This window comes from Malus sylvestris, chromosome 6, assembly GCF_916048215.2.
Source record: "Malus sylvestris chromosome 6, drMalSylv7.2, whole genome shotgun sequence".
NCBI classification, from domain to species: domain Eukaryota; kingdom Viridiplantae; phylum Streptophyta; class Magnoliopsida; order Rosales; family Rosaceae; genus Malus; species Malus sylvestris.
Genome location: NC_062265.1, coordinates 32,212,564 through 32,222,865, shown reverse-complemented (window position 1 = coordinate 32,222,865; position 10,302 = coordinate 32,212,564). Strand labels below are relative to the sequence as shown.

The 10,302-nt window shown below is 36.5% G+C and overlaps 2 protein-coding genes and 1 non-coding gene across 6 annotated transcripts; 2 read left to right on the top strand and 1 right to left on the bottom strand.

Moving 5' to 3' along the window:
- The first annotated feature begins 4 nt into the window (after positions 1–4).
- LOC126626347 (uncharacterized) lies at positions 5–1,605 on the top strand. The gene is made up of 2 exons (XM_050295653.1): positions 5–771; positions 896–1,605. The coding sequence occupies exons 1-2, from the start codon at positions 633–635 to the stop codon at positions 1,588–1,590; spliced, it is 834 nt and encodes a 277-aa protein (XP_050151610.1). The 5' UTR covers positions 5–632; the 3' UTR covers positions 1,591–1,605.
- A 1,104-nt stretch (positions 1,606–2,709) lies between these two features.
- On the top strand, positions 2,710–2,781 carry TRNAT-CGU (transfer RNA threonine (anticodon CGU)). The gene has a single exon. It is a non-coding gene; the product is annotated as a tRNA-Thr (tRNA).
- Positions 2,782–6,850: 4,069 nt separating this feature from the next.
- LOC126625373 (transcription factor TCP5-like) lies at positions 6,851–9,295 on the bottom strand. 4 transcript variants are annotated; one of them, XM_050294475.1, is made up of 3 exons: positions 9,049–9,295; positions 7,181–8,425; positions 6,851–7,099 (listed from the first exon to the last, which is right to left on the bottom strand). In XM_050294475.1, the coding sequence occupies exon 2, from the start codon at positions 8,322–8,324 to the stop codon at positions 7,200–7,202; it is 1,125 nt and encodes a 374-aa protein (XP_050150432.1). In that variant the 5' UTR covers positions 8,325–8,425; positions 9,049–9,295; the 3' UTR covers positions 6,851–7,099; positions 7,181–7,199. The 4 variants fall into 4 exon arrangements, with proteins under 4 accessions (XP_050150432.1, XP_050150433.1, XP_050150430.1 ...); XM_050294476.1 differs by having other exon boundaries at positions 6,851–7,062; XM_050294473.1 differs by having other exon boundaries at positions 6,851–8,425.
- Positions 9,296–10,302: the final 1,007 nt, after the last annotated feature.

Here is a 10,302-nt window from a genome sequence, read left to right as displayed (position 1 = left end):
TTACTGCCTTGGGTCTCATCAAGATCACAAACTCTCGTCGTTAGATCGCGGTTTGCTAACCTTTTCACGCACAAATCTTCCGTCGTATTGTTCAACTCTTGTTCCATCTGCACAAAGTCGTCAAACGAGATGTCACCATAACCCTAGATGATCGCAATTGGTTACAGAAATTCACATAAAGTGTTCGTATCGTATGTATGGTTTCAAATTTTGATATAATAATTGTTCACTGAAAAACCATTGAACTTGTTTGTGCCTCGTTGCCGTTATATTCATTGAGGGAAGCCCTTTTCATTTGGAGGTTCAGTGAGTACGAGTGAGGATGAACGAGATATGAACTCGTATGAAGATGCTGCGAATCAATTTGTCTGCAATCCTCTTTTGGCCCCGGCCAGACGTGAAAATGCACCGTTGTTACAGGCTTCTCAGACGAGTAACGGTGGGGCAGGCTCGAAGTTGATGGTGGATTCACATCGCGCCCACAGGCTAGAAATCTGCATGAAGAGGACAGTGAGAGTAAGATAGAAAATGTAGCACAACCGCCACCCGAGAGGGCAAGGGATAGGCGGGACTGCACAGAGTGCTTTGGCATGAAGATCATGTTGCAAAAAGATATGCTGTGAGCTGGTCGGATGCTTGAAGGACTAGCAAAAGCTCCAATCTCTCACACACAGCCTCATCGAGAATTGAGTCATCTGGTTATTGTTTCATGTGACATACCAGAGTCGAAGACTCTGGTAAAGCAGATGCCGAATGCCCCTTCAAGGTACAGTAGAACCTTAATCTCACTAGAAAGATTAGATAGATTTGAATAAGTGGTGAACGTATTTGCATCTAGAAACAGTTTTTTTCTCTTGTCCATGAAATCCGACTTAAATACTTCTTTGGAATACAGGCAATGGTGCCGAAGATTCCAACCACAGCGAAGGTGAAGATCAATGGAATCCTGCAGGCAAGCTTGACAGCATGGAATCTGGTGTTACATCGGAAATCAATCGTATGAAATTGAAGAACATTGAAAACTTAGTTCTGAAGCTTAGACGATTGAACTATAATCACGATGAAGCAAGAACATACTACATTGCATCGCTCTGTGAGAACACAAATCCAGACCACAGATACATTTCTGAGATATTGTTAGCTTCAGGCCTCCTACTCAGAGACCTCGGCTCCAGCTTGACAACATTTCAGCTCCATCCCTCAGGCCATCCCATCAACCCTGAGTTGTTCTATGTTTTGGAGCAAACCAAGGCAAGCAGTTTGCTTGCAAAAGAAGAATGCATCCCTGATAAGGTAACCCTTGCAAAGCAAGAGAAAGAGAAATCTCATCGAAAACTCATATTTGACGCTGTCAATGAGATTGTTGTTCACAAGTTGGATTCAGCTGGTATCTCTCCCGTCAACGGCGGAGCCAGCATGGGATCACTGGTTGTCCTTGACTCCAATAACTTCAAAAATCTCATGTATATTTGTTTGTATATTGTATTTGACCTGTATAAACAGCTAAAACAAACTAAATTACAACCTTATTTTCCTATACGTCTATTTTCTTCTATCACATTTGTCTTCCTTTTCTCTCTTCTTGCATGAAGTACTTTAGTCGAAAAGCCTTGACAGTCTTCAACATTACTCCATAATATCCTACATCTACCCTTAACAAGCTTCTACAAATAAGAATAGTTGTCGATATATGTTGGCATAAACTTTCAGCATATGTTGACAGGAATTGACAGGTACCTACTAGGTGCTTGACGAGATGGCCCAATGAAGCTTTTTGGTTGATAATATGACCCCATTATTTGAAAATCCTGGCTACGCCACTCCCTCCCGTGCGATGGTTGAAGCCTGACAAGCTCGCAAAGAAGACCGTCAACGCACAAAAGCTTCTGAAGGAACTGTCTAGCGAGATAGAACAATTGCAAGCCAAGAAACCGGAGTGCAGCTTAGAGGACGAGGATGATGGTTTGAAAAACATACAGTGGGAGGATGTGGTGCAAACCGGTCAGAAAGCTGGACAGTTTTTCCATGGTGACACGTCCGGAGTAGTGTTAGATGTTGAACGATTGATCTTCAAGGACCTGGTTAACGAAATCGTTATTGGTGAGGCAGCAGCTAGCTCGTGAGCAAAGCAGCATAATAAATTGTGTGTAAGATCCACCGTTCTTAATGCTGGGTTTGTAACGAAGTTAACTTGTAAAAGTCCTTAAAAAGATAAACTTGTATTTGAAATCAATATATAAGATCCTTTTTTCTTCCCTCTCCACTTTCCACTTCCCTTTCAAACATGCTATGTGTGGGTTGATTATATCATATTTTCTTATCCGAATGCGAGTTTTCAAAAAACTGCTCGAGTTTTAACTAAAACGGGTCCCTGGGGTTGTATTGACTGGTTGAAAGGTTTGTAAATGAACGTTGTTTTATTAACCGTTGGTATTGGATTCAAGGGATTAATAGCAAAACATTGCATAGCATACATGTTCCATCTAACCTAGCACAATCTAATAAACAATTTTCCAACCACTTGTGCTTTTATTTTTATTTTTCTAATACAACCATTTGCACATTAGGTTACTGATTAAATCCGGAAAATTAATTTTGCTAATGGTCAACTAATGATTGCGTAGTCTGGAAGTAAAAAAAAAAAGTCATTCGCAAATTAATGATTATGTATTTGTATAAATAAATTATAAAGTAGAGGATTAACAATCAGCCTCCGTAGCATAGTGGTAGTGCGTTCGCTTCGTAAGCGAAAGGTCGCGAGTTCGATCCTCGCCGGGGGCTTTCTATTTTACAGTTACATTTTTTTTTTTCAAATGGGCTGGACTTTTGAGGATTCCCATAATTTGACCCAAATCCAGAATGTTTATCTGTAAACTTGTGCATAAGTTGGGCCTAACTGTGAAACTTTATAACCTTTTTTTTTTAATTGTTGCCTTGTTGGTTCTGTTTGCAATCAAATATAAAGAAGAAAATGGTGATCGAGGAGGTGGAGCAATGGAAAAATCTTGAGTTTCGACAGTCGAACCAGGTGGATTGTTATACCTTTTGACAAAGAAGTGTGATTTTTGTATTAGAGGTTGTATAATGCGGTTAAGTGATACCTAAATATAAAAAATTTATTTTGTTTGTGAATGAATCGAACAGCCTACATAATTCGGTTGTCGAATACAAGAGCAATGAGCTAAGAATACAATAAATTTAGAATTCAGTTCTATCAAATGTAACCAAAAAATATTAGTTACACAAAAGAAAAGTTGACAAATATTTTGCTAGGATGGAGCTTAATTTGTTTTGAATCTCAGCCATTCAAATAATACCCAAATTGAAAAGGGAATGTTAAAAACCAATCTGAGAATTTGAGTAAGAGACCATTGATCAAATATGATCCTTGACCTAGGGCAGCGTGTAGAACGTTGAGGACCACAAAAAAATTCATAAATCTTAGTAGGAGTACCTATCAGCATGCCTGTACACACCTTCCATTTGCCTCCATCCTTATGTATTTCCAACAGTAAAAATAATAATTAGAAAAGAAGAAAAGTTTCTTGTGCATTCATGTCCATGCATGCTAGATATATGTACTCCTCGTTTGGTACATTATACGAACTGTTTTAGTCGAATAGACTAACCACGCTACTAATTATCTCTTTTTTATTTTGTATTCGTAACCCTAAACCCTATGCGCTAATGAAACCTTAAACACTATCCTATACACCAGCATCCGTTGAATCCTTGACTGCTGGACCTTTAGCTATATATCCAACACTCTATTTATCCGGTGCATGCCATACATGGGAGAATAGTAGAATTTTTACCCGTGCTCCACACTGTTGAGGGTAGAGGACCACAACTGGTACTGGGTGAGCCTTTTTGCATAATGGCACCTACATAATATAAAAGGGACAAGGATTGTCTGCTCTTCACTTCCGGTGCCTTTTCCGTGCCCTCTTGTTTTGTGTGGTCACGGTTAAGCCACGTCAATATTTTATATATATATTTTTTATAGATATAATAAGACAAAAATGAATAGTAATATAAAATGTTGACGTGACTTAACCGTGACTACACAAACAGGAATGCACGAAAAGGACACCGGAAGTGAAGGGCAGACAATCCTTGTCCATATAAAAGGCAGGGAACTGGGGTTGGGTGCCCTTATTTAATGCTTCTTGGATCTTCTGACATGGCTAGCTGCAGCTGCTGCGCTGAGCCTGAGAGACGCAGAGTCTGCCTTCTAATTCAGTCCTCTCTGCCTGTGGACTCGTGTTCTTTCCTTTTCATTCTCTGAAGAACTGCAGATTTATTTTCGAAACTAATTTAAACAATAATTAACCAGTGTTTTTCTTGTTTTTCCTTTTTCATTTGTGCGTAGTCATCCATGCTTATTATTATAATCTTTATTGCTTCAAAAGGAGGGTGCACAGATGAAGGGAAACAATTAGACTTGTGGGCTATCCTTTCTAGCTCGGCTCTCGTGTGCCAAAATTAAGATTATTCATTCATGAAATTAAATTGAAAAGAAGAAAAGAAAAAAAAAACCACGAATCTGGTAGGTTATAGGAATTGGATTATATATACTCGTGCAGTTAAGTTGCTAATGTAGTTTGCTAGCTCTGCTTTAGACATGTATAAGGTTAATGCATGCATATGGTTAAAGTCTATAGAAGTAGTTTGGCATGCATTCCAGAATGCCCGAGAGAGAGAGAGAGAGAGAGAGAGAGAGAGAGAGAGAGAGAGAGAGAGAGAGAGAGAGAGAGAGAGAGATCTTTAAGAAGAGCTCGACGTTCATGTGCAACAAAGATGCCTCGAAATTAATCACGTAATGTCATATAAAAAATTTTAAACACATAACAATACATAATATGACTTAAATACCGTCACATGACATTTTCGTTGTAAACAAGTTTCTCTCCTCAATTAGATTATGCATGCCACTTTCCATTCATTCTAAGTTTACTTTTTCTTCATTTTTCGAAGCATTAATATATGGATAATGATAGGGAGACTAAATTTGTAGACAAAATATTGTAAACTAAATGACATGAAAGTTGATAATTGAATTATTACTTAAGCGTTATAAACGTGCTCATTCTATATGGCGACACATTATTTAGTCTACAAATATAGTTTCCCTAGCATCATCCTTGATATATTATTGAGTGCAATACAATTAAACATGCACCCACATGCGTAAAGAGGCAAACAGTGGTACATGTTTCTGGCTATATATAATACACTGCATACGTTTATAATATGTTCCTACAAATTAAGTAGATATGTCAGGACTCACAATTAGTAATCAGAATCCTTCAATATTAATGGACGTAAGTTGGTCATCATGATTCATGAGGATTGAGCTATAGTTTTAGCAGCAAATCCTAAGAATAGTGATCACAGGTTTGGCTCCAGGACTACGTGCTGTTGATTATATATCATTCCACATTGTACCCACATATATAAACATCACAGCATAGCATGTCAGCGCGGCATATATATACATAATACATAATACATATACATATGCATATATATGGCCATGGCCAACATCTCCAAGATTTCCTGTATATAATTAACCAAAATCAGCCAACAAATATGATTCTGCTTTGCTGTACACAAGCACGTATATGATCTTAACGAGCATGTGATGCATTACGTAGGGGTAGGGCATTGGCATAAAGAGTACGCACAAGCTAATTGATCATCCGATCGAACTCAAGACGTGTTACTATATATCATCACATTGTACCACCTCTCTAATAAACGTAGAACCTTAGCTCTTATTAAACATGGTCTTTTGTATTAATTGGTTCTTGAAGAGATGTGGATATCATAGTTCGTACTCCTAGCCAATATCAAGCTAAAAAACACATCACCTTGACTGATTTACTTATGCAGATCAAGTTTAACATGTTTTCTCTCTCCCGGTTTTATAACTTACTTAATATATATATCCTAACACGGATGACAATAGCAACATTATATTAATATCAATCCCGCAGCTACTTGCTAGTAGCTAAACCATAGATTATCAACTAATAATTTGATACTTTTGGCATTGCATACTAAAAAGAACACATGAAGAATACATAATTAAATTCTTACTCATACGTTGCTTAGATATCCACCAAATTATGTGTGAAATCGGCGGATTTTCTCACTTTTCATCCCAAGTTATCAAGTTCTTTAGTAATGTATATCTCTGAAAGGAACTACATATTAAATGTGGATTATATGTAGTACGTAGTATGAGTATTAGTACACAGTAGTATATATATACATACCCATATATAGAAAACACCATTCCACTCTTGGCCAACTTTTTTTAATTTATGTTCACTACTTCTTTCTATTCTTTCATGTCATTATCGGACAAACATACGCATGTCCAAGACTGGCAAAGGAGAAACCTTCTAAATCAACAATATATAACCTTACCACAACCACTGTAATTACATTACTATAGTTATTATTTGTTGATGATCTAATATATAAAATCCAGGTCTTTCATCAACAGAAAACTAAGAATATAGTAGACCTAATCGTACCAACACACACATTACATATACCCCATTAAATTGAGATGTTCATGTTCTATATCTCTTTTTTTTTCCCCCTTACCATGACTTAATTAATAATCATTGCTCATGCATATGATCCCCAGCACTGAGACTATAATTATAATCTCATTGGATCTCTCTCTCTCTCTCTCTCTCTCTCTCTCTCTCTCTCTCTCTCACACACACACACACACACATGTGTACGTGCAATATATACACGAATGCAATACTGTGGATATCTGACCTCACACATATATATCGATGGATTAATGTGTATAGGATAGAGTATAGTATTTCAGATTATAAGCACTCTAATGAATCACTAGTAAGCAAATGTCTACATATAACATTGCCCTACTTACAAAGTTATTCAATATTAATTCTTGTCGCCTTCGCAGAGAGAGATGGAGGAAAGTAGTGCAGGAAATAAAACCAGAGGAGAGACTTTTTCTAGCTATAACTTGTTCCGAAATAATCAATTGCTTTGCTCCTCCAGCCAACACATCTATGCATGTCACGGTTCATCAGTTTCCATCTCCCGTCTGTTGTGTAAATCGATGCATGATATAAATAGATAGATGTTCCAAGATCACGAGATCAACAACTAAGGTATACGAACTTACTTGCAATGAGGCTAATAAGTTATGGAACGTCTTTATTTGGTTGGCTTCCATTGTTATTTTGTGAATTCAAATGGAGCTGCTGCTTGGGATGAACCAATGATGGAAAGGATTTCAAGGATGAGCTAACTGAATGAAGAGGAGGCATGAGAGCATTGTTAGCTAGGAAATTTTGTGAATTACTTGGTGAGCTCAAAAATTGGAAATGGTTGGTTTGTCGAGGCTGATCGGTAGCAGTACTAGTACCCTCCACTATTGGATTGGTAATATATGGAGGATATGAACCGAAAAGCATCGGTGTTGCTGTAGGTGGACGGAAGAATAATTGAGAAACAGATGGCATTGGAGTTGAAAATGATAAGGCATTAGTACTCATCATGTGACTATGATGCTGATCTATTTGTGGTACTTGTGGAAATCCATGGCTACCAAACTGCGCTAGAGATAGCGTTGAAGGCTCTGAATAGTTGTGATAGTAGTTGTATGCCATTGCATTGTTTAGCATGCCAGGTATGGAAGAAGAGCCTATGGGAAATAGCTTTTGAGCTAAGAGTTGTCCAACATTTCCTTCGTGATCATGACGATTTTGATCATCTTGTCCGTCGTTTGTCTTGATCGACTTGCCTTTTGCTTGATCACGAACTTCTTGATGATCAACTTGGTCTGCCTCCATAAAAGTAGAATTTACATCAAAGAAAGGAGCAACAAGAGAATTACTAACTTGATGAGGATTTAGCATTGGTTGATGAAATTGATGACCAAATCCATGAGGAACTTGAAGTGGAGGGAGCTTATCGATATCTTGTTCCGTAATGTCAAGCAGCCAGTCTATTACCTTGCTAGGTTGGCTAAGACCAAGCCTATCTTGAAGATCATATAATTGAATGGCCGTTGGTACTGAAAGCCTAATTCTCCTGTCCCTCAATCCCCTCACTGTGGAAACCTTGCTGTGCCTATCTTTCCCACCGAAAGTACGCGAAACACGTACGATCCTTGGATTTCTAAATCCAGACCATTGCCTTGAAGTAGTAGTACTTGATGATGATGCCTTATGAAAACTACTATTGTTGCTCCCGTCATTGTTATTGTTGTTGTTGTGGCCCTCTTGCTTTGCCTGGAAACCCTTGTCCCTTGAATTTGTTATCATTGTAGTATTTCTGATTATAGTAATCTCGCCCTTCTTTCAAGTGCTCCTTTTTTTGCGGAAATGGAAAGAAATTCTCCGATCGCTCAACTCCAAAGATCCAACTGAAAAAAACAAGAATAAAAATTAAAGGGGAAAAATAATAAACTGTTATATACTACATGAATTCATATGATTATTCTTAATTTCTTTTGGAATCCATATGAGTTTATATCTTATGGAAAATTGCTTCATGAACTAATTAAATTAATCACTGTTCAGTTCCCGATCGATAGATGAGGAAGAAAACATTTTCTCATCAAAGTTTCCAATATTAGTATTTATTTGCATCTATATATATATGCTCCCCTAATTATTAAGGAGATCCTCCATATGCAAATCTGAAAATTGTGCTGAGAAGTTGAGCAGATGTTGCATTAAAAAGAATGGTCACAAACTACTATAGAAGATAAATACACACACACACACACATATATATATATATGATTAATGAGTTGAACCATTTTAATCTTCAAAGAAGTTAAAGAACTTATAAATTGTTTACAATTGAGAGTTAACAGGATGAGCAAAAGCTAGTAGAAAATCAGAGTTTGTAATGAGGTTTTTTCTTGATGTACTCTCACAAAAATCATACAAATTCAAACTACCGGAAACCCTAAGTTACCTTTACCTCTTATCAATCTATTTTGAAAGATATAATTAGGATCATAAGATGAACTGTACTCACATCAGACTGAAAACTGAGGTCGTAGAAGCTGAGATCAGATTTAGTTCTTGGATGTCGAAAACTTATTAACAAGAAACAGAAGAAGTAGGACAGACTAACAGGATGCAACAGTGGGATTTGAACCTCTTGCTAAATTATATATGATGCTCTCTCTTGAATTTCTTACTAAGCTGTGTACTTCATTTTCCTGTCAAATTCAACATCTTAGAGGCTCTTAGCTGCAGAGAGAGAGAGAGAGAGAGAGAGAGAGAGAATATAAACTTCTAAAAATAATAATCCACCATTTGGTAAAGAAAAGATGCTAACTAGATTTTACCACACCATATTGCATGGGAATGAAAAAGGAAAAGGTATGGCACATTTATGGCCACGTGGCATCTGAATACGCTAACACGTTAATTTAGACCAATCTTTTATGTATCTGAAACAGGACAATATAGCGTTATCATCATTCTACTCAAATGATATAATATAACACGTGAATTTGTTTTTACTAATGTCCTAAATATAGGACATATCAACTCCATTGTCCTCTCTTTTATAACACATAAATTTATACATTGCATAACTTGTGTTCACGATACCTATACTTTCTCGTCCATCTGTCAAGCCACAGTATAAAAATTTCAAGAATTTGTTCATACCACAGACTGAACAATCACTACTTAATTAATGAAAAAGTTTGGTCGTAGTTTACCGTATAATATTATGCAATAGGTTCTCTAGGTATAGATCTTGGATTATTTTGAAGGGGGACCATCTCACACTTATCAGCAACTACAAATAGCTTTATTGGTGTATTCCACATAGCATGAATTGAAGAAGGCATGCCTAGCTACCAGTTTAATCAAGAAAGCAGAAAAAAATTATCTATACATAAACCCTAATTAATGTTGGAGAGAATGTTTCTTCGATCTTTTTCCCCTACATGTAAATTTGTAGTGCAATATTCATATAAAAATCATATATATATATATATATATAAACTAAATGGTACTATAAGTGATTTAGTTATATAAAACATATCAATATTACAAAAAGAATCTTGACAAATCAAAGGATGATAAAAGAGAAAAACGAATTGTAAACGATCTGATTTATTCTACAAACAAAAATAAAAAGCACTACAAAATTGTCAAAGTAACTACATAACTCGAAAAGTTTACATTTTACTAGACGTAATTCTTATAAAATTACAAGATGTGAATTTCAAAAACTTAAACCATGAAACAAACAAGAAAACTAAACTAAACC